The 24,673-nt window shown below is 42.4% G+C and overlaps 1 protein-coding gene across 2 annotated transcripts in view; it reads left to right on the top strand.

Annotated features, from left to right (window-relative positions):
• Pitrm1 (pitrilysin metallopeptidase 1) overlaps nt 1-24,673 on the top strand; it is a 30,901-nt gene that overhangs the window by 4,596 nt on the left and 1,632 nt on the right. For both annotated transcript variants that reach the window (XM_036188299.1, XM_036188298.1), the window contains exons 4-24: nt 429-580; nt 1,536-1,650; nt 1,748-1,844; nt 2,890-3,050; nt 4,141-4,267; nt 4,499-4,587; nt 5,970-6,098; nt 6,715-6,828; nt 7,171-7,267; nt 8,597-8,731; nt 10,292-10,430; nt 11,869-11,985; nt 14,019-14,151; nt 15,740-15,860; nt 15,974-16,050; nt 16,275-16,440; nt 17,732-17,832; nt 19,989-20,109; nt 21,174-21,245; nt 21,869-21,981; nt 23,639-23,764. In XM_036188299.1, the coding sequence (XP_036044192.1) occupies nt 429-580; nt 1,536-1,650; nt 1,748-1,844; nt 2,890-3,050; nt 4,141-4,267; nt 4,499-4,587; nt 5,970-6,098; nt 6,715-6,828; nt 7,171-7,267; nt 8,597-8,731; nt 10,292-10,430; nt 11,869-11,985; nt 14,019-14,151; nt 15,740-15,860; nt 15,974-16,050; nt 16,275-16,440; nt 17,732-17,832; nt 19,989-20,109; nt 21,174-21,245; nt 21,869-21,981; nt 23,639-23,764 (2,502 nt within the window). The remainder of the gene's footprint in view (nt 1-428; nt 581-1,535; nt 1,651-1,747; nt 1,845-2,889; nt 3,051-4,140; nt 4,268-4,498; nt 4,588-5,969; nt 6,099-6,714; nt 6,829-7,170; nt 7,268-8,596; nt 8,732-10,291; nt 10,431-11,868; nt 11,986-14,018; nt 14,152-15,739; nt 15,861-15,973; nt 16,051-16,274; nt 16,441-17,731; nt 17,833-19,988; nt 20,110-21,173; nt 21,246-21,868; nt 21,982-23,638; nt 23,765-24,673) is intronic.

Genomic DNA, 24,673 nt, shown 5'->3' with positions numbered 1-24,673 from the left:
TTGGAGAGCATGTCCTTGAATGTCTCTGTCCAACACATCTACCATACATCCTGAAATGAGAGGAGAAAGTGTGCCTTCCTGGGCATAGTGGCTCCCCAGTAAACCTAGTACTAGGGAGGCAGAAACAGGAGGATTGCTGTTAAGTTCTAGGTGGGGCTAGGCTCCATAGTGAGTTCCAGGCCAGACTGGGCTATCGAGTGAGAATCTATTCCACCTCTCCCCCTCCTTCCATAAAGGAAGATTATATGAATTCCTCTAAAGATGTTATCGTCTATGTGCATTGAAATTTTACAGCATGAGTCAGTGATTCAGGCATAGTCAGAAAGCATATTATCGAAAGACTGAGATATGAGAGTGATTGTTTTTAATGATGCAGGGTGGCCACAGCTAACCCTTGTCACCTGTTTGTCATCTGTCCTTTCCCCCAGTGTACAGTTCCGCACAACCCCAATGGACAGCACTGGAGTCCCCCATGTTCTTGAGCATACCGTCCTCTGCGGTTCTCAGAAGTACCCATGCAGAGATCCTTTCTTCAAAATGCTCAACAGGTCACTGTCCACGTTTATGAATGCTTTCACAGGTAAGACTGACATCCTGAATCAAAACCATGTTTGGTGTCTCAGATATAAGTGAGTGAATTTAAGTTATTTTCCAAGAGCAAAAGAGGACTAAATGTAGTAGAGTAATTTTTATCAATCCCTGGACTAGGTGAAAGATGTGAGAAACTCAATTATTTTCAGAAAGCTACATCTTGGTTTGATAATTAAAAATGGGAGTACTGGGGGCTGGGGAGAGTGCTTGCCACAAAGCATGAGGACAAGGACCCAAGTTCAGGACTCTAGCACCTATTGCCAGGCATAGTGGTGTGTACCCACAATCTTAATGCAGGAGAGTGGAGGCAGGAGGATCTTCTGTCTTTTTATCCAGTCAATCTAGCTGAATTGGTGAGCTCTGGGTTCAAGGTAAGACCTTGTGTCAAAATATAAGGCGGAGGGTGATTGATAGAAGTATCAACATCGACCTCTGGCCTCCACGGTCACACAAGCGCATGTGTACATGCACCTAAGCACACAAACATATACACACACATGTATGAACACACACAATTAGCAAGTAAGTGAAAACGAGTTTTAGGACAATGGTATGGGAGTTTTTCTGATAAAGTTCAGAACAAATTTGGAGATATCCCTATAGCATGTACAATGTTTGATTAATGTCTGTATTGCTTGAATTAAATCAGCCAATCAGTCTTATCAATTAAGCCAGTGGAGCAACCAAGTCAAGCAGTCAGTCAAATCAGAGCACAGGGAAGGTCACGGGAGAGCTGGTATGAGCGTCTGTTCAGAGAAGACATTGGGGTTTGGAAAGGTTAAGGCTCAGAGTGATGAGCTGAGCGGAAATGCCAAGTGCAGGGCTACCCCTTCTGTTTCTATGGGAGTTAAATACTGAAGGATGTCAAGAAGTGAGACTTCAATGTCATGAGTTTCTCAAAGCATTCCGTATATTTTTACATCTCACTCTTCTTTCCTCCCCAGCCAGTGATTATACGATGTATCCGTTCTCCACACAAAATCCCAAAGATTTTCAGAACCTCCTCTCAGTGTATTTGGATGCAACTTTCTTCCCATGCTTGAGGGAACTGGATTTCTGGTGTGTAATGATCAGTTATTTGATGTGGGGTGGGGGTAGGGGGGGTTAGTAGTCTGCTCACTACCATCTTTTATTTATCCATTTACGGTTTATTTAGGCAGGAAGGATGGCGACTAGAACATGAGAACCCAAGTGACCCTCAGACCCCTTTGATCTTTAAAGGAGTCGTCTTTAATGAGATGAAAGGGGCGTTTGTAAGTGTTCTTCCTCACTTTTGTATTAAAATTATCGTTGTAAAAAGATGTATGTGTCTAAATGGAGCATGTTCATCTGTGAGTGCAGGCTCTGGCATGCCACTGTGCCTGTGGAGGGCAGAGGACAGCATAAGGTGTTGGTACTTGCCTTCTACTATGTTTGAGGAGGGTTCTCTTGTTTTTCACACAGGCAGTCTGGCTCATGAACTTCTGCACATTGTCCTTTGTCCATCTCCCATCTTGCTGTAGGAGTGCTGTGTTTACATAGGGTTGCTAATGTGTCCAGCTTTATGTGTGTCCCGGGGATTTGAACTTGTGTCATCATACATTTGCACCAGACAGGGTTTCTCTGTGTAGCTTTGCACCTTTCCTGGATCTCACTCTGTAGCCCAGGCTGAGATCATCTGCCTCTGCCTCCCCAGTGCTGGCGTTAAAGGTATGCGCCACCACCAACCAGGCGCACCAAGTTTGTTAGCCACTGAGCCACCACCTCTCCCCCTCCACGCAGCCACCTTTGTAAGATTTTGAAATGTGTATGAACATGGAATGTAGGAGACCTGTGGTTATTTTATATTCTCACCTAACTCCTTAAATTGTCAGTAGTGAGAGCAGAACCCTTCGATGGGGAGAGGGCAGCTTTCATTATATAGGACCTAGAATGTGAAGGCCTGCCCTGGCCTGGCCTACTCATCCAGAAACACACAGGTTAGTTTTATATACCAGGACAGTCTCTGATTCTGTGGCCTCTTTTAATAGCAAATTCGTTATCTTTTATACTCCAGTTGGTGTCATTTTGCTCCTGACGCTCACTCTATGGTAGTAACATCCTTGTGTCTATGTAGTTGGTGCACCAAACAGTTCTTTCCTTCTTCCTTACCTCACCATGCCCTTCTCTCTGGCTTCAAACTGTGCTTCTAAGAGAGCCAGTCCCAGGGTTCACACATCATGAATAACTTGAACGCCAAGCTAAACCGAACCCCTGTGGCTCTTGGGTGGCATTTGATTGATAAGTATTTTTGTTAACTTACTTCTTTTCGATTTCAAGACAGACAATGAGAGGATATTCTCCCAGCACCTCCAGAACAAGCTTCTTCCTGACCACACATACTCTGTGGTCTCTGGTGGGGACCCACTGTGCATCCCAGAGCTCACATGGGAGCAGCTGAAACAGTTCCATGCTACTCACTATCACCCAAGCAATGCCAGGTAGTGTTGGTGTAGAGATTTGATGATGGACCAATAGTTGACTTGCTTACATTCTTACAGTTCTTACATTAAGTGATGTGGCTTCTCAATGAAGCAGGAAGTGTTTACTGAACAGATTCATAGCTGTGGGTAAGATCATGTTACTTTAGTTCACCTCTGGATCTTACTGGGGCATCACTGTAAATATCTATAGCCATAACACACAGTTAGCAGTATTAAGTGGTTACAAACAATCATTAGAGTCACCCCTGCTGGTGTCCCAATCCCCCATCCTGGTCTGTGTTACAGCCTTATTACATATACTTTGTGAATGGTGATGTTCACTCTAGGACTAATGTTCACCATGGCAGACTGAAGTGTTCTGTAAATGGTGAATAAATAATGAACGGTAATAATTGAACTTTATTTTTTATTGCTGTTAGTTTGTTTTTGTTTTATTTTTATTTTTTGTCTTGGTTAGTTGTTGTGTGTACTTTTGTGTATAATGTTTGTTTGGTTGATTTGTTTTGTTTTTTGAAACAGGGTCTCACTGTGTAGCTTTGGCCGGCCTGAAATTTACTATGTAGATCAGGTGGCCTCAAACTCACAGAGATCCACATGCTTCTGCTGGGATTAAAGGCATGTACCAGGCTAATAATTGAACTTTAAATGATAGCTTTTAATGGAAAAGAAAGATTGCCTCTGGCATTTGTAGCCTTTTCCTCTGATGATTACATAACATTATATTAAAAACATGCAGTCTGGTCATTGTAGCCTAAAGTTCAATTTTTTAAGTTTCTTATTTGGGGCTGCCAATCTTAGATACATTCTGGTACACATTGTATGTCATTGGAACTCATTTGCTTTTTGCAGTGTCTTTATAGCAGGTTCAAAATAAAAGTAAATAATTTTTGTTGCATTTAACCAAGTCCTCTTGTCTGCTATGTGTAGTTAGACTGCCTCAAAACAAAAAATATCCTTAAATGCAGTTAACGATCATGGGGAGATTAGCTGGTCTCTACCTTGTACCCTCCGTCTCATGCAAAATCCTTCTGTGTTGATTCCTTCCCATTTCAAGCAAATAAGCTGCTATGTTTCCTGGAATTCTTAGGTTCTTCACTTATGGCAGTTTTCAGCTGGAACAGCACCTGAAACAAATTCAAGAAGAAGCCCTGAGTAAATTTCAGAAAATGGAGCAGAGTACAGCGGTGCCAGCCCAGCAGCATTGGGACAAGCCTGTGAGTGCCCTATCCAGTTATTGTTAGCGTTTTTATCCTACCTGTTAAAGGTATTGAAACACAGACTTGGACAGTGTAATACCAATATTTTGAGACATTGTCCTGGGGTGTGCAGTGTTTCCGAGCTTTTCAAGACTGAGAGAATGGTTACTGCTAAGGATTTGACATGTCTAGATAATCTCTGGTTGGTTCATGCTCAGTGCCTGCCTAAATTATCGCATCCTTTTGCAGAGAGAATTCCATATAACATGTGGCCCAGACTCATTAGCTACGGATGCCTCTAAACAAACTACTGTCAGCGTTAGCTTCCTCTTACCAGAGTAAGTATGTGCTGTAAAATTGATGCTGGCAGACAGTAAAAAAACAGGCAGATAAGAAAGGCAGATAAGTCACCAATAAAGAGTCATTTAATGGACATGTCGGAGGGTTCAGGAAGCCAGCAAGTTTTAAAACTAGAGAACAAATGTCAAGTTTTTAATAATAGCAGATGTGGGGTTGGGAAAATCAATACTGCCATCCAATCAGGGAAAAATAATTTTCTCTGTGTGTGTGTGTGTGTGTGTGTCACACACACACACACACACACACACACACACACACACACACACATATTCACATAGGATCTCTGCATTCAGTCTGGCTTGGTATTGGCTATATAGCCAAGAATGACCTTGAACTTCAGCTTTTCCTGTTTCCACCTCAAATGTTGTGATAATAAGTATGTGCCACCACCCCTGGTGTTTAATGCAATGCTGGGACATGAACCCAGGGTTTCATGCATGCTAGGAAAGTACTCTACCAATTGACCCACATTCCCTTCCCTACTTAGTATATATTAATGTTAATTGATTCATTAATATTCTACGCTTCCCAAAAAAGGGACTGCTTTTAATGGTTTAGCTTTTAGGGGGTTCCTGGTCCACTCCAGGTATAAGTATCCTGTTAATGTTGTCCTCAGGAAAATATGTCATAAACAAAACTTGTAACTCTAGAGATTTCCTGAAGAGCAGCATCAAATTCATGCCCTGAAGAGCATTTCAGAAAGGAAGGACAGGGCTCTTCTACCCCACTCAAACTCTGGCTGCTGCTCATTCCTTCACAGTTTCTTATGGTACTGACATGGTCCTGTTGCTGAATCTACAGTATGTCAAAAGACAGGGTAGACCATCTTTTGGTAGCATTTGATGTATAACTAACTTAATTTTCTGGTTCTGAGCCCCCTCCATCCCATATAATTATTAAAATAAAGTAAAAATTCAAGAATTTCTAGTCGAAATTAGGCTTGATTGGAGATGCAGGTGCTAATTTCAGAGTGGTTTTGAATGCCAGGAAAGTGGTTATTATGTAGCCATGAGGACCTGAGTTCAATCCCAGAACTTTAAAGCTGGGCATGGTGACACAAACTTGTAATCTCAGTACTTTTGGCAGTGAGTGAAGATAGATCCTCAGAGCTCCCTGTCCAGCCAGCCTAGCAGAATCAGGAACTTCTAGTAAAATAAGAGAGGCCATCTCCAAAAGCAAGCTGGACGGCACCCAAGGACTGATGAATGAAGTTGACTGTGCTGTGTATGTGTGCAACTACAAACACGTATAAACATGTTTATACATACATTTTAAAACAGAATATGTGTATAACCACCAGCAATGTTCCTTTGTGTTCTCTTCTCACTGACCCTCACTTACTCTCCCTTCTCCCATGAAGTATCACTGACACTTTCGAAGCCTTCACGCTGAACCTTCTGTCTTCTCTCCTGATTGCTGGGCCCAATTCCCCCTTTTACAAAGCGCTGATTGAATCTGGACTCGGCACAGACTTTTCTCCTGATGTTGGGTAAGTTGTATTTCTTTGGTTGGATTTGATTGACTTGATTGGTTCATTGGTTTGACCTATTGATATGGATAGGGTTTGATATAGTTGGCAGGTGGCTGAATTGATTGGTTTGATGGAATTGATGTGACTGATTTAGTTGATTTGATTGATTGGCCTATTTGATTGATTGACTGATTTGCCTAGGTAGCCTTGCATTTTCAGTCCTCCTGCCTCAGCCTCTGGGGTAGCTGGCACTCCAGACCTGTCTGTGTTCCAAGGTCTGGATTTATTGGTGTTCTACATCGATACCACTTACTTTGTGCTTTTAAAATTCCTATCGTTAAGTATTCCTTAAAACACTAAGGTGTTGTAAAACTCAGCAGTTCACTGTTTCTAGGATTGTTTTACCATAACGCAGAAGCTTAAGTCATACTGACTTTTAGAAATATTTAAAAGGTTATCATTGTACATTTGACTAGCCACTAGAAGCAAGTATCTGAGACCATTACTTTAGTGCATTGCTTTAATGTGTTCTTTGGTGGGATCATGAGTTAGTCTTTAGTCCTGATATGTAAGTAAAGTACATCACAAAGGAAAGTGCTTGGCTGCTGATGCATAGTTTGCTTTTGTGTTTTAGATATAATGGCTACACGAGGGAGGCTTACTTCAGTGTTGGCCTCCAAGGGATTGGAGAGAATGATGTCAAGACAGTTCGAGAGCTCGTAGACAGGACAATTGAAGAAGTTATTGAGTACGTGCGAGGGTCATGATGACCTGCTTCAAGCTCCTCTCCGTGTAATGTGTGACATGTGTTGGTTCAATGTAGTTGTTTATGTATTTGATTTTTAGTCTGGATTTTTTTAGCATACAAACTAATGGGTGGTATAACATTTTCATCTGTGTGTGTGTGTGTGTGTGTGTGTGTTTGTGTGTGATTTGTTCTTATTTGTCTTTCCCATCTTTATGTCCTACCCCTTGCTCCTTCTTCCCCCATATAGTCCCTCCTTCTATGTCACTTATTTAATTATTTCCTTATTCCCTCTGCCTCCATGTGACATCTCTTTTTTCACAGCATCTCACTTGTTGTTTTTAGGAAAGGATTTGAAGATGATCGGATTGAAGCTTTGCTTCACAAAATCGAAATCCAGATGAAGCATCAGTCTACGAGCTTTGGCCTGACCCTGACGTCGGTATGTCATCACTGCTACAGCTGCTTTCCCTTGTTTTGATTTTGGTTTTATGACTAGTAATTCTCTCTGAGTTTATTTTTTTATTGGTATGCTCTTTTATTCTTTTTTTTTTAAACTTGTTTTTATAATTTTTATTTGTATTTGAAACAAGGTCCTGCCATGCAGCCCCGAGCCCAGTTCTCTTAGCATCCTGAATGCCAGGGTTATAGGCATGCACCATGATGCTCACCAGAACTGTGGTTCTTGACAGCAATGAATTTATTGATTAACACTGACAATTGATTTTCATTTGAGCTGAGAAACTTCTACTATATTGAGTCAAATACAAATATGATTTAATTTCAAATCATTTATAAATATACATACTTATGACTTAGTTTTTCTTTTTCTTAAAGGTTTTTTTTAAATGTATGTGTATGAGTGAATGCCTATGAAAATGTATGTGCGCTGTGTGTATGTAGGAGCCATTGGAGACCAGAAGACAGTATTGGATCCCCTGGAAACTGAACATGGGTCCTGTGCAAGAGTAGTAGCTCTTTTTACCACCGAGCCATCTTGCCAGATCTTTTTATTAGTTTTTTTATTAGCTTGTTTAATTGGCTGTTAGTTTTGTTCTCTTTTATTTACCTGTGATTATTATTAAGTATGCAAGTCTATGTATGTAAGAAGGTGTGTGTGTATCTGGATGTCTATGTGCAAACCAGGGGGGCAATATCAGATGTTGTTCCTCAACTACTGTCCACCATTTCTTTAAGACAGGGACTCTCACTGGCCTCTCACGAAGTAGGTGAGGCTGGCTAGACAGGGAGCAACAGGGACCCACCTTTCTCTGCCTATCCATCATGTATCACCATGCTTGGCTTCTTTCTTATTAAAGGGGGTTCTGGAGATCAACCACATGTGCTTGCAAAGCAAGTATTTTACCAACTAAGCTGTCTCCCCAGCCTCTTAATTGACTGCTTGAGAATATTACATTTTTATATGAAATGGATTTATTTATATAGCTAATATATTATATATCATAAGCAAAATAAAGTTAATAGTTAATAAAGTTAAAATAATAATAATTTATCTAATCAAATAATGACTTAAACTTTGTTATAAACAGTTATGTCTTGGGGATGGAGGATATTAGGGATTGAACACAGGGCTTTGGACATACTAGACAAGTGCTGTACAAACTGAACTATATCCCCACCCCTCATCCATGGTGTTTTTAAGTAGACCCTGGTATCATAATAGACTGTCATGCCTTTGATGTTTACTGGGGTAGCCTCATTTTTCTGAGGTTATAACACTGCACTTTGTATTTACATTTCTTTGTTGTAGTATATAGCCTCCTGCTGGAATCATGATGGGGACCCTGTGGAACTCCTGCAAATGGGAAACCAGTTGACTAAATTTAGACAGTGCCTTAAGGAAAATCCAAAATTTTTACAAGAAAAAGTAGAGCAGTATTTTAAGGTAAGAAAATTGGAGAATCTTTAGTCTATAACTTGGTAGTTAGATTTGAAAAATGTCAAGTTTTTGAAAATTGTAAAGTTAAGATCACAATCTATATAAGTCTTTTTAAGATTTATTTATTATGTATACAAGGTTCTGTTTTCATGTATCCTCGCAGGCCAGGAGAGGGAGCCAGATCTCATTATAGATGGTGGGTGCTGGGAATTGAACTCAGGACCTCTGGAAGAACAGCCAGTGTTCTTAACCTCTGAGCCATCTCTCCAGCCCCTGTTTTTGAGATTATAGTGCAAGTTCAGTACTTAGTTTATTACAGTAATATGTGTATATAGAATGAATTATTGATTTCTGTTTCCCCTACTTTCTAGCAAGCTGTACTTGGCTACGTATTTTCTGTTGTACTTTACTTAATTACTGAGGGTCACACTGTTACCTGTTTTAAAGGATAGCTTTCTCATAAGAATTGGCATTGTTTGGGACAAGGAATGTGATTTTGACCTATGATTTCTCTGTGTCCTATATTCTATATATGTGTCCCCATACATACTTTGATTTATTTGAATCCTGGCATACACCAAGCTTGCTTCTCAGCCTTCCTGCCTCTGCCTCCTGAGTGTTTGGATAACAGGCCACCCCCACCACATCCAGCTGTTGGGAAGTTCTTATTGTAATCAAAAATCCATATGCCACTCTTTGTTGAACATTGTGTGCACATGCTTAATTGTTGAAGTAAATAACAGAAGCAGGCTAAGAATACATGCCGTTTTTCTTATATATTTGGTCAACATCTGTCTTGTACACGTAAATTATAAACTGATAAATTGTAAGTATTGTTCCAGAGGTGGACATGGTGGCACATGCCTGTCATCCCAGCACTGGTGAAGCAGAGGCAGGAGGGTCACGAGTCCAGGGTCATCCCTGGCTACATCTAAGTTTGAGGCCAGCATGGGCTACCTGAGACCCTGTCTCAAAACAAACAAACAAAAAATTACAGTTCTAGCGGGTTGTTGTGGCACACACCTTTAATCCCAGCACTCAGGAGGCAGAGCCAGGCGGATATCTGTGAGTTCGAGGCCAACATAGTCTACAGAGCGAGATCCAGGGCAGGCACCAAAACTACACAGAGAAACCATGTCTTGAAAAACAAAAAACAAAACAAAACAAAAAAATTATAGTTCTAGTCTTTCAGAAATTCATAGTACTATATAAGAATTAATTTTGAGTTCTCTTATCTTTAAAATAATTCATAATAGTAGAAAGTATAGGTTTTCTTTACAGCCAAAATGTACATTTTTGGAAAGACAGTGTTTACAGTTGGCCTGAATGAAGTAAGAGCACCTATGGCTCATGTATTGACCATATAGCCGGTATGGTCACGAGTGTGTCATATGGCCTGTGTGCTCAAAGCTGCCAAACAGCCCTAATGAAGTTCTCATTATATGAGAGTTGGGTAAACAGAACTTGTAAGCCCAAGTGCGCACTGCTCTCATGTTTTAATTCGTTGGATTTAATTTCACCTAATCGTGTTTTAATCGGGGGTTCTTATTGCCATTGTTTCGACAGAACAACCAGCACAGGCTGACTTTATCCATGAAGCCAGATGACAAATATTATGAGAAACAAACACAAATGGAGACTGAAAAGCTAGAGCAAAAGGTGAATTCTCTCTCCCAGGCGGACAAGCAGCAGATCTATCAGAAAGGTCAGAGGGACTTGGGTGAGGTGGCTTACTTGATTTGATGTGATGCATCTGATCGTATGATTGGCCTGATGTTCCTCCAGCATGAACACAGGGTGCTGTCAGAGCTGGGCAAGTGCTGTCAGAGCTAGGCAAGTGCACTCCCACTAAGCTCTGTCTCTAGCCTCTTCACTGTTTATTTTGAGATAAGGGCTCAACATTGACCTTGAACTTTCCCTTTGCCTTTAGCTGGGATTACAGGCTTGTGCCTCCAGGCCTGGAAACACAGTTAATTACATCAGTAGTTCTCAACTGAAGGCCATTGTTCCTGTCTTCCCCTCCATGCCCTGCCCCTCCCCTCCCCCAAAGAATCCAACACTTGGTAGTAGAAAAGTTTTGCTTGTTTTAGAGGCCATGCATCTGTCTTAATGCTTGCACGCTCTCAACCCTCCGGTAAAGCCTAGTGAGCTTTTACCTCTCATAGTTAGAGGCAAGATATTTTTTGGACACCTACAGACTTCATGTATGCCATGATGGGTTCCACCCATGACATTTGACCATTTCAGAAAATTCACACTGTAGTTTGCTTATTTCTGCTGGCTCACAGGTCCAGGTTATGGGCCAGCCATCATAGGGAAGTTCAGATGTCAGGAAGGTGAAACAGGCTATCACAACACATCCAGAGTGAGGTTAGAGTGCGGAGAATATGTTCATGCCCACTCGCCTACTTGTGTGCAACTAGCTTTCTTTATTCTTAGGTAATTCAGAGCCCAGCTCTTGAAGTGGTACCACCTACATTCAGGGCGGGTCTTGCTACCTCAGTTAACTCTTTAAGACCATACCCACAGACATACCCAAATCCACCCTGTCTAGATCATTCCTCATTGAGACTCTTTCCAGGTGATTCTAGATTGTGTCAAGATGAAAGTTGAATTAGAGCAGTCACACAAGACGTTAATGACAGTGCTCATGCTACAGAAGGTGTTTTTTCCTGTGCAGATACTATGCAGAGCTCACTTAAAGTAGGCACAGTGCTTGGAACCTCGGATTAAAGGCCAGTCAGAAGATGCCTGGCAATGGGAAAAAGTTTATTAAGTTTACATCAGTGTTTTTGGTGTCTGACTGCCACGGAAGACTGAAGCCCTTAGCATGAGGGACCTTTTGATTAGAGGAAAGAAAAAAGAAAAATAGCTCAGTGTTTTAAATGTTGACTAGGAATGTATACACTCAAGGGGCAATTGGGGTACTGGGGTAGTTGCAGAATGATGCAGTGACATCAGGTTTGCCTAGACATGGCATGGCAAGCACTTACACACTTTGATGATTGTATCCCCTCTACCTGTGGCCTCAGTGGCTCACCTTGGATCTTGTATAATGAAGACTAGCAGACCAAGAGAATAAAACCCGGAAACTTTCAGTTAGGGCTGTTTGGTTTTCATTTTCACCTTTTTTTCCACTTTAGGTTTAGAATTACGAACTCAACAAAGTAAACCTCAAGATGCCTCCTGTCTCCCAGCACTAAAAGTCTCTGACATTGAGCCCACCATGCCTTTCACCAAGTTTGACATCGCTCTCGCAGGTCACCATCAAGTCCTTCTAATGGGTACCTGGGTGCTTTGACTGCATTAAGAAGCAGTTTACAAACAGGCAGAGTCATGTTTTAGATGTTTTTTCAGAAAACATCTCAGTGAGCAACCTGTTTATATAGCTCTGCTGTTTATATGCCTTGCAAATTATTGGTTTATATGTGCATATATATGTCTGTGAGCGTGCGTGCGTGTGTAGGCCAAAGGCCAATCTGTCTGTCTGCTCAGGTGTGATCTACCTGTTTTTCAGACACTGTCACCATAGTATCACTCACTGGGACTTGGGGCTTTGCAGTCCATTCTTTCTTTTTTTTTTTTTTTTGTGGATTGTGAGGATCAAACTCAGGCCCCTGATTTCACCAACTGAGCTTTTTCACAGTCCTTGCAAATTATTTTGACTTCAGTGACGATAGACTGCTGCTGGAATCAGGCAAGGATAGGTGTTTCCCTGTGGTTGAATTCAGGATGGCTTTAGAAGACTGTAGGAATCCTCTGAGTGCTTTTCTCGAGAACTCTAGCTCTTTCGCTTGACTATCATCCTAGGAGAGGAAGTGAGGGGATAAATAAACACTGGCAAAGTTAGGTCCTGAGGAGTTCCAGAGAAAGGACAGGGCCTGGGGATGCTGTGGGCCTCCTGTATCACTGCTGTGAGATCTTGGAGTTGCTTGCTTTCCCTTTGCTTGTGGTTGGTGGCATGAGAGACAGTTGTCTCTGGAAGAGCATTTCCCTGGACGATGTTGCCTTGCCACATGAACTTGTGAGTGGCCATGGGTAGTTTTCTATTGATCCAGCCAGAGGTTGAGCTTTAATGTGCACTGTGGATGATGGATGGATTTGATTTTGGAACCGAGAGCCTCCTTTTTGCTAAGCAAGGGTAGACAACCCCAGGGTAGAAACAGTTTCCTGTGAAGCATCTCTACCCGGCCTTGCATATTTTAACAGTGATTATCTCACTTGCCATGTCTGATTTATTTGTATAGGTTTGTGTATTTAGCTGAGAGGGGCCGCAGGGAGGGAATGAAAACTCCCAGAAATCATGTTCATGTGTGATGTGGGTGTGTGTGACTCCAGATGCACCTGTATGTGGTTGAGTGAACATGTGGGGAGCATGTGCATGTGGAGGTTGATATTGGGAATCATTCTCCTCTGATTTTGTAACTTATTTATTGAGGCAGAGTCTCTCAATCAAACCCAGAGTTGACCAGTATGGCTAGTCTTGCTAGACAGATTTTTCCAAGGAATCCCATCTCCAACTTTCAAGGCTAAAATTAAAAGTGGGCTGCTATGCCTGTGTGATGTTTTAGATGGATGTCTGGAGATCCAAACTCTGGTCCTCATGCTTGTGAGGCAGGCACTTTGACTACTGAATAATCAATCACCCCATTCACTATCCAGTGGTCCTGAAGGGTGGGAGGACTCACTGGAGGAGACCAGCAGCATATAGAGATGGAACAATGGAATCAGATGTTGTGGGAATGACCATCAACATGGACTTAGCCATATTGATGAAGGGAAGCTCTCAGTATAGGGCTCAGATACAGTTGAAACTGACACTGAGATGCTGCTGAAATTAGCTGTGCAACCAGAAAAACATGACGATTGTTCCATCCCAGTTCTCAGGCAAGCAGGGACTGCCTTACACTGCAGCGTTTCCACTTCATACTGTAAGGAAAGTGCAGTAAGGAAACATGTATCAGCCATGGGAAATGATCAGTATGTTTCTAATGCTCTTACAAGTTCTAAACCTTCATCCTTGAAAAGCAGTAGCATGATTTCTTAAAGAATGATTAGGGGATGGAGATGTAGCTCAGTTAATAAAAAGCTTGCCCAGCATGCAGAGCATCACTTAAACCAGGTGCGAGGTCCCCTTCCTGTAATCCCCGCAGGAGAAATGAGGAGCTCAGGGCCATCCTTCCATAAACATCTAGTTTGAAGATAGCCTTATCTACATGAGACCCTGCTTCAAAAACAACAAACCAATTCAAATTTTATTAATTAAACCAAAAGGATTGCTTTTGTTTTCCAGCTGGAGACATCCCTGTGCAGTACTGCCTCCAGCCCACCAACGGTGTGGTGTATTTCCGAGCCTTTTCTAGCTTAAACACCCTTCCAGAGGAGTTGAGACCCTATGTGCCTCTCTTCTGCAATGTGCTGACCAAGTGAGTTGTAGAGCATAATAGATGAAAATCCATGCTGTTCAGCATATTTTTATGATGTTTATTAGTGTGTGTATGTGTGTGTGTGTGTGTGTCTTTTGAGTATTTGTGTTATTTTCATGCCCTGATGGGTGTCACCCCCCCAGGCAATTATTTTGTTTTTAGAACCTCCCAGGGGGTTATTTGGTTTTTAAAACTAAGTGTTGTCACTGCCTGTACAATGGTATTTGCTTTCTTATGGGAATATTTTCTCATTTTAAATAAGTTACATTAAAATATGAATCTAGAGACGTGGATAATGCTTATGAAGACATCTGTCCAGATGGATCACCGAAGATCTTGAAGAAAGGGGAATACGCTTAGTCAAGAAATAAGAATAATTCAGTGTAAGGAACATCTGTAGCTTGAGGGCTGTCTGTCCAGGTGGACAGCCTTCTCCTGTCTCTGCTTTTCTCCTGAACTAACTCGGCAGTGGCTGTTTTCCTCCACAGGCTAGCATGTGGTTAGATTAGAAATTGTACGTGAGTTTGTCTTGACAGCTGCACACTTCCTCTCCTGCTATAGGACAGTAAAGGGAAACTGAGACTGGAGAGATGGCCCAGCAGCACTTGCTGCTCTTCAGAGGCCTCGGGTTCTGTTCCCAACACGCTCATAACTGACTGTAAATCCAGTTCCAGGGATTCTGATGTTTTCTTCTAGTCTCTACAGGCACCAGGACACACGTGATACACAGACATCCATGCAGACAAATAGTTAAATATATGAAATAATAGAATAAAAGAAAAAGTCGAGGAAACCTAAACCACCATGCACAGTGGCTGGGTGCTGTCCCTCAGTCTGATATGCATTTCATGGAGTTAAAGTTGCTTGCGTGTTCCAAATGCTACCTGGCTCTGGAGCCTATGTGCTGGCTGAGGATTGGATTGCATGGAAAATGCATCTTTGACTTTTAGGAAGTTTTGTCCCAATTCTCAACCATTCTAATAGCTCCCGGTGTCTGTCCTTTTAACCCAGTGTTCAGGAGCACCTCACAGTAGTGCTCTGGGCTCAGATGGATAATATTTCTTCTAGATACATCAGTACACAGATAGTTTCTGCACATATTTCTCAGATCCCTCCCACTCCGTCACCAGATATTTGAGCAAATAAAGTATGTGTGAAAATATTTGGGGAGTGGGGGGAGGTTGGGAATTTAGCTCAGTGGTAGAGCACTTGCCTAGCATGTGCACAGCCCTGGGTTTGGTCCTCAGCTCTGAAAAAAAAAAAATATTTAGGAGGAAGAGAGCACTCATGACCTCTGTAGAAGCTGAAGACTGTAAAAGCACATGCATCCTGTTATCTTTAGTAGTGGACACTAACTGCTAAAGTGTCTAGCGTCCTGGATGCTGGACATGAGTTCCAAATGGAGAAGTGGATTTGTACTAAGCACATTGAGCTGTGTAGACGTTTATGCCAGCATGCGTTCAGGAACCGTGACGTGTACAGGAGATATGAGAATTGCGGTTATGAATTAGCATACACACCCTGTGCAGTTTTTGAAAATGATAGGCACAGGCAACTCTGATAACTCAGGTACTTTTTGGCTCATCAGGCTGGGTTGTGGCATCCTTGACTACAGAGAGCAAGCCCAACAGATTGAGCTAAAGACAGGAGGCATGACCGTTTCACCCCATGTGCTCCCTGATGACTCACAGCTGGATACCTATGAGCAGGTAGCCTTTCCCTCTCCATCACAGCTATAGTCAAAGGCTTGTCTCTACAGTGTCCTTAGTTTTAATGGTACCATAATTAACTTCATCTTTTGTATTTTTCCTTGGTGATGTAGGGTGTGCTGTTTTCATCCCTCTGCCTGGAACGGAACCTGCCAGACATGATGCATCTGTGGAGTGAAATATTTAACAAGTAACTTTACTTGCACTGTATATTAATAAGTGGGAGTTTAACATATCTAATTCTGAAATGCTTTCCCAAGGATATTTTTCACTTGTCAGATTCTAGTCTGATTTTACTTGTAATTCCTAAGGACATAGAAAATTTTGAAAGATACCGGATTACTCTGTAATAACTTTGCTGCTGTATCAAAATGGAGCTGGGTCGGTCTCCAAGACTTCACTGTGTTTTTGTAGCCCATGCTTTGAAGAAGAAGAGCACTTCAAAGTGTTGGTGAAGATGTCTGCTCAGGAGCTCTCCAACGGCATTCCAGACTTGGGGCATCTCTATGCATCCCTCAGAGCAAGCAAGACACTCACACCTTCAGGAGACTTGCAGGAGACCTTCGGTGGGATGGATCAGGTGGGCACTGGCAAAGACAGGTGCTTGCTCAAGATGAGCAAGGCTTCCTGAAATTGGTAATGTTCTCTGGTAATAAATGATTTTATCTCAGAAAGCTAACCTTCTAAAAGCTGGATATGGTGGCTTATGCTTATAATACCAGTGCTAAGAAGTCAAGGCAGATAGATCCCTGAGGATTGCTGGCCAGCCAGCCTAGCCTACTTAAGGAGTCCCAGGCCAGGAAGAGACAGTGTCTCATAAAAAAGGTGGGTGGATCCTGAGGAATGAGTTGAAGTTGTTCTCTGGCCTCCACATATACATGTTTGTACACATGGCCGTGAAAATACATACACAAGCACACACAGAGACTAAAACCAGAAGGCTAACTTTCTAACTTAATTCTGATTTTTTTTGTTTTAGTTTCTGGTTTGGGATACACAGAAAGGGTTTCTCTGTGTATCCCTGGCTGTCCTGGAACTCACTTCTGTAGACCAAAATAGCCTCGAACTCAGAGATTTACCAGCCTCTGCCTCCTGAGTACTGGGAGTAAAGACATCTGCCACCACTGCCTAGCTTCATTCTGATTTCTAATTCCCAGACTTGATGGAGCAAAGTGTTGGTTTGAACTCACTTTCTCTTTGTGCCGTACACTCCCTCAGCAGCACCCAAGTGATGCTGGCAATAAACATGCATGTGCACCCCAAACCAGGACACATCCAGTGGTCAGTCAGGACCTGTATCAGGGATGTTTGCATTCTAGACCTGTCCAGAGAAGAAATAAAGAACTTGAAACTGAAAAATTGCTACTAACATAGAAATTGCAAGGTGCCCAAAAAAAAAAAAAAAAAAAAAAAAAAAAAATGCTGTGCTCTGCAAACATATTTTCTATAACTGCCTAATTCTAGAGTATCACAAATACTCTTGTATTATTTTCCTGCCACTGTGATAAAATACTATAACCAAAGGCAATTGAAGGAAGAGGAGATCTCTGTTAGCTTGTGGTTCCAGAGGGATAGAGTCCATGATGATGGGAAAGGCGTGGCAATAGGAGGTAGAAGCAGAGGCCACATTTTCCTCGGGAAGCAGAGAAAACAGGAAGTGGGTGAGGCTATAAACCCTCAAAGCCCACCCCCACCAACAAACCCTCTCCCCAAACAGCATCGCCATCAGTGGACCACATATTCAGATACATGAGTCTACAGAGGACTTTCCTTATCCCAACCACCATGGCTGTCACCTAAAATTGGTTCGAATCGTGCAGTGTATTGACTCTCAGTGTGGTCTGACTCAGTGTCTGTCTCCTATGGTCCAGGTGAGGTTGATGAAAAGAATTGCAGAAATGACAGACATCAAGCCCATCCTGAGAAAACTCCCCCGGATCAAGAAATACCTACTAAACTGTGATAACATGAGGTGGGTGCCCAGATTCCTTCCAAACAGATCTTATGATTCACACCATTTCATGAAATGTCATTTTTCAATATTCTTTTTTGAAGATGTAATTACCTGAATTTATCTTCAAAGCAGAAAGTGTATTGGTGTAGGTGTTAAGTTACAGGATTGCTTCCAGACTTCAAAATAATGTTTTGTGGAAATGAAAAGAATAGCATTTTAATTTAATAACAGTTGGGTGTAGTAGAGAAGAAAGTGACTAATTTAAGTCTCTAACTGCAAAGTAGGCTTATGGTACCAACTAAAAAGTTATTTGCTTCTTAAAGTAAATATGTCATAAACAAGGAATCCGTGAGACCTAGTGGAGGTTATCTTGCTCAAGACCGGGATCCTATTAGGGTTTCTGTTGCTGTGATGAAACACCACAACCAGAAGCAACTGGGGAGGAACGGCTTTATTTGGCTTACATATCCAGCATCACAGGCCACTGAAGGAAGTCAAGACAGGAACTCCAGCAGGGCAGGAACCTGGAGGGAAGGACGATAAGTCCATGGAGGGGTGCTGCTTACTGGCTTGCTCCTCATGACTTGCTCAGCCTCATAAAACCCAGGACCACCATCCCATGGGTGGCCCCATCCACAATGGACTGAGCCCTTCCCCATCAATCACTAATGAAGAAAATGGAGGCGTTTTCTCAACTGAGGTTTTCTCGTTTCAGTTGATGCTAGCTTGTGTCAAGTTGACATAAAACTAGCCCGGACAACCAGTGTCTTGTAGCAGTTTGCACACATTAAATTAGCTTTATGCATTTAGGCTTGAGCATGAATAAAAATGAAGTATCAGTAGTTTACATGCAGTGTCTTGCTACCACTAATACTGATGTAGTATTCACTGATGATTAACGAGAAAATGCATAATTAAAGCTACAGTTTTGCATAGACTCCTGGTCCCTTCCTCCAGTCAGTTCTTGAGAACCTTTAACAGATGCCACAGGGCAGACTAGCTGCAAGAGTGGGGCCTAGTCATCATCAGTGCTCCAGCCTTTGGTATCTTGTGGGCCTGGTTTACACTTTCTTCCTTTTCACCCTAGGCCTGCTGAATTCAGCGCTTATCCTTACACCCCAGGCTTTATTTAGTCCAGCATTCACCATGGTGCCCCAGGCCAGCTTGGCCCAACTATTACTCTTACATCCCAGGCTAACTTTCCCCAGGATTCATTTTACACCCTAGCACTCACCTATACCCTAGAATGGCTTCTTCCTGTCTTTACCATAACACCCAAGACCAGCCTGGGGAACTTAGATTGTCTACTTCTTTCCCCATGAAACTGTCTTTGCAAGCTTATTACATGCAATAAAATCAGTAATCTATACACACAGTGAGTATAGAGCCCATACACAATATTAATTAAATAGTGTCTGCTGTTAGTTAACTCCAAAAGGGGGAAACATGCATAATCTTCGTGATTCTCTCAAGTTGGGGAGGAATTTTGTAAAAGGATGTTTTAAAATGTTTTTGGCACCTTTAATTACTGGTTTATGGAACCAGAGAGAGGGCTAACTCCAACTACACTCAGCAGTTCAGAGCATTTGCTGGTCTTACAGAGGACTGGAATCCAGTTCCCAGCACCCACATTGAGCAGTTCATAACTGCCTGTAACTCGAGTTCCAGAAAATCCAATGTCTTCTGGCCTCCGTGGGCACCTGCACACATGTGCCTATACATAGTACATGTAAGATGCGTACATGATTTCTATTTATAATTCTCTGTTTTAGCAACAAGTTTATAGTTTCAGATTGTTGAATTCTTTTGTGGATAGTCATGATTTTAAGTTTTCTTCTTTTTGTTATAAATCTGAGGCATTGATGGGAGCTGTTAGCATTCATGCTCTTGATTATACTCTTCAGAAAACCTTTGTTTTAACAGCTGTGAGGGAGTGACATGGATGTCACATGGACCAAACTGATGTTAAAAGCTAAACTAGAGAATGAGACAGCTGCATGATTTCTACATCTGGATACTGTTTCTTTTAAAGATTTTCTTTGTTTTAGTATTTTATAACAAAAACAATGTTAATCACTTTACATTTCTGTGTCATTTATACAAAATATGATGTTAGTAAAATAATAGGTTTTTTTGGTTAGATGGTTTTACATGTACACAATTCTTTTCTGCAGATGCTCAGTCAATGCCACATCTCAGCAGATGCCTCAGGCAGAGAAAGAGGTGGAAAACTTTCTTAGAAATATTGGCCGCAGCAAAAAGGAACGGAAACCCGTCCGTCCACATATCGTCGAGGTAACAAACCATGTCACCTAGTCTCGGTGCATGAGATATATAGAAATTAATTCCTTATGGTTATATTTGGAGATATAGGTGTATGGGAGAATTAATTAAATGGCTTAGTCAACCTAGCTAAGTGAATTCAGACCCTTGATTTGGTCTTCAACCCTACATCAGGTAGTTTTTTTCATGCTTTGAGGTGATAAAGAGCAGACTTTGTCCTGGGTTGTAGTAATACAAAAAGAGACAAAAACCTTGATCCATTTAAATTGCTCCCTGTATTTTGTTAGGCTTGGAATCAGACACAAGTTGGTAAAAGCTTTTTCAGTGTGACTCATTACTGCACGGATTTTATCCTTGGGTACTGTACTTGTCAATAATAATCTTATCAGTGCAATTGATTTGCAAAGTTTGTTTTGCTTTTGAGCCTGAATTCCTAGAAGCCTTACTTGTCACTGCAGAAGGTTGACACTTAGTAGATCTTGCAGGAATTATTTCAGTGTCTTCTCTGCTGTGGTTACATGTCCCTTCTTCCTTTTGTGTCATTTGGTGTCCCTGTCTCTTTGTCCTCTTCATCCCCCTGAGAAGGGAAACCACACGGAGCTAACCCACTGCTCCTTTGGACCTCTGTCGCCTGTTCACCCTAACCTCATGCTGTGGAAGACACAGAGATACTTTGGTCATTGTTTTTGTTGTTGCTGCTTTTACTTTTATTTCTCTCTCTCTCTCTCTCTGTGTGTGTGTGTGTGTGTGTGTGTGTGTGTGTGTGTGTGTATGGGTGTGCCATAGTGTGCATGGGAAGGTTGTAGACAACTTGTAGGAGTCGGTTGTCTCTTTCCACCTTGCACTTCCAGATCTGTTGAGTCACCTCACTGGCTCTGAAAGACAGTTTTATGACTAGAAATAGCTTTCTTCATTGACTATTTGAAAAATGTGCTTAAAATTTCACTGTTTGAGAACATGAAGCCTGTCTGCCTTAGCTAATCCATGTAAGGAACTCTGTGAACTTTATAGCACCCATACCTCCTTAACTATTTCAAATAAGTTTCTCTTCACTCTTGGACACTCTTCATTTTCAGAAACCGACACACAGTGGCCCTGGTGGTGGTGCACAGGTTCACGGCTCCCAGATCGTCAGAAAGCTGATAACAGTGAGTGACCACAGACTGTCGGGCTTCTTGCTGTGTGCTTGGGCAAGCTCTGCCTACCAGCATTCTTCTGGTGGGCCCTTTCCAGGACCGCACTGTGCAACCTCAGACTTGGAGATTCACTGTCTCGTGCCTTTTCTTTTGAGGCAGCCCAGAATGGGAATCATAGTTCTTAAGAAGCCTCTACTTATTCTGCCAAATGCTCCACTCATCACTTCTCAAGTTACCCTCATTTTAATGTAGCTTATGGTGCTTAAATCACAGCCGCCGCCTCCTGTCAGGCAGTGGCATCAATGCCCTTGTATTCATTGATTTCCACAATGATACTTCTTGGTCTGCTTCTTTGTAGAATATGGCAGTTTAATGTGTTCCTGGAAAATCAGCCTCACTCTGGAATGCTTTTAATTTAATAGTAATTGCATTTTAATGCACCTTATCAAATGTGGAGTGTTTCTTGTTAGTTCATAAGTGTACTATTATGTGCATTTCTATTGTGCCGGCTTTAGCAGAGCCTTGCTAGTGACTCCCATGGAGAAGGAGATGCTGGGGAGGTGCTCACTGGGTTTACTGTGGACCACATTTTGTTGTGCAGCCTAGTCTGACCCATAGGCCTTTCTGCCCGTCAGGACCCCACCTTCAAACCCTGCCAGATGAAGACACATTTTGTGCTGCCTTTCCCTGTGAATTACGTTGGCGAGTGTGTCAGAACTGTCCCCTATGCTGATCCAGATCATGCCAGGTAGGAGGAGGGGTAGAGGTGCATCCCCTCTCTCACATCTGGACTTCAATAAAATTGTTTGTCCAGCCTGACAGAAGGTAGAAAGGGGACCAGCTGGAGAGATGGCTTTGTTGGTAGAGTGTGAAAACCTCTGTTGAGATTCCCAGTACCCACAGAGAAGCCAGATGTGGTGGCATCTATAACCCCCGGGCCACAACGGCAGAGACAGGCAGACTTCTGGAGCTCATTGAATCAGTCTAGCCAAGTCAGTGTACTCCAGGCTCAGTGAGAAATCCTGCCTCCAATAACAAAGAGCATGCCATTGGAAGAATGGCCATGGTAGCTGAACTTTCAGTTACAAATGAATTAGTGTACTAAGTAGCATATAGCAATTAGAAGTAAAAGAACAAATAGCAAGCAGTTGACAGTAGAATATCAAACCCTGTACTTACAATATCCGGAAGTGACTGGATAAGTGTTGCCAAAGCTGTCAGCTAGCGTACAGATTCAACATCTTGCCAGTGTTTTCCCTTTGGGCGGCTTTTAGCTTCTGGAAATGCTTTGCCTTCCAGCTGTTCTCAGGGCACAATGTTTTTAATGCCCTTTGGACTGTTCTCTTTTCTCTTTGTCACAGGGCCAGGGTGACCAGCCTACCCCGGGACACTTGGTCTTAGAGGACACTTGAGATAAACACTCTCGAGTCTGAGACAAGGGAACCTACCCTGTCCCCAGAGTAAGCTCTCAACAAACACAAGTAGGACAAGACAGTTAACTGATGTGACTTATAACACAGAGACTGAGCGAGGAAGATTCTCACCACTGACTTCTGACCTACACACACACACACACACACACACACACACACACACACACACACATCCACATCCACTAATCACCCTGAAGACTGTCAGCAAGGATGTTAACAAGGGCGTAAAGCCACCAGGAAGAAAAACAAGTGCATTAGTTACTACAGAAGGGAGTTTATTATGGTTCATGGTTAGAAGCTACATTTTATCAGCATGAGAAAGTCATGGCAGCGGGACCCTGAAGCAGCTCATCTTGTGTCCATAGCCAGGAAGCAGAGAGCAGTGGATGCTGGTGCTCAGTTCCCACTCTCCTTTTTATACAGTCTGGGACCCCAGCCCATGGGACGGTGCTACTCACATTTGGGTTCAGTCTTCCCACTTCAGTAAACTCAGTCTAGAAACTCCTTCACATATGTGTCCCCTCAAGCTGACAGTCGATATTAGCCATCTAGATAGCAGGGTGTGCAGCATGTGAGAGTTGCAGGGAAATTTTGAAAGTGGCAGATAAAGGTACATGGATAGAGTACCCACCTGTCCTGCAGAGGGACAGATCCACACAAGGAGAAAGACAGACTGCCCTGAAACCTTGAAGTGGCAGCAACCGAGACTGATGCATCTCCGAAAGCAAGGTCTGGAATGAGGGACAGTTGCAGATTCCTCTGAGGAATGGTTAGACTCCAGGCTCTGCCCTACCTCCGAAGCTTAGAAAGGCCCTTGCTGATAGGAAAGTCAGAGTGCCTTGGAAGTGGGCCCACTGTCTTTGACCTTAACAACCTACTCTTTTCTCATCCACGCCATTTCTTGACATTGGTTTTTATGTCATGCTTTCTATGAGTCACACTCCATCTTGTTTTTTGCTCCCTCTATTTCAGTCTTAAGATCCTTGCCCGTCTAATGACGGCTAAATTCTTGCATACAGAAATTCGAGAAAAGGGAGGTGCTTACGGTGGAGGTGCTAAACTCAGCCACAGTGGGATTTTCACGCTTTACTCTTACAGGTGAGTTTCTGAGTTGTCATGTTTCCCATGTGAGAGCACCCACATTTCATCCACTGGCTGCATTCACTCAGAAGGTCGCCATTCTATGTGAACATTAGTGCAATGAAGGTTACATCTGTTTATTTGGTCCCTGTCTTGAGCAACTAACCACCAGACTGTATCTTTCTTATGCCAAGGAACAGACACAGTAGTATAAGGGTTGTGTTGAATTGCTTACCTTAGACAAAATTCTGGCTTCATAAGCAGCATGTTTCTGTAGAATGCAATCAGAGTGGTTTCTGAACTTCTGTTGTGGGAACCTAAGCAAGATATGGTTCTGTTGGGTTTTCACAGGTGTGAGACTATTGCCATTTCCTGTGAATGTTTAGTCTCTCAGGCACTATTCCCTCAAGTCTTGTATGCCAACCTGCTAAGAACAAGGCCTTGCCACTGATGTCATTCTCCGAGTTCTGATGGTATCATAGAACTGCACTTTACACAGGGAGAGTCCCACTGACAAAGCTACAGGTCCTTGATGGCAAGCCTAAAGAGCTAAGAGAAGCTTTAGACACAAGAAAGTATTCCAGAAATCCCCCCCAGCTCTAGCTCATTTCTGGATTATTCTAGGTCTGTCTTGGGGAGGTAAGGGCTTATTTAATGTGTCTCTTCTCTGGCTCTTCTATCATGTCTTGCTATTCCTGACATCCCACCATCCATGTGACTTCCTCTCTAGATGAAGTCGCAGGTGAACTGTGCTATTAAATTATAGAGGGAGTGTGTTGTGAGCTTTCCTGGGTCAGATGGAAATTTCTCCAGGGACATTGCTCTGTCAGTGGGCTGTGTAGAATGTAGACTATCAGGAAAAAAAGAAAAAAAAAAAAAATTAAAGCTGTTAAATCCACATGATTATCATCCATTTTACCCCCTCTG

The sequence above is a fragment of the Onychomys torridus genome, chromosome 5 (assembly GCF_903995425.1).
Source record: "Onychomys torridus chromosome 5, mOncTor1.1, whole genome shotgun sequence".
Classification (NCBI taxonomy): Eukaryota; Metazoa; Chordata; class Mammalia; order Rodentia; family Cricetidae; genus Onychomys; species Onychomys torridus.
Note: the sequence above shows the minus strand (reverse complement) of the source record. Positions and strands in the feature narration are given on the sequence as shown.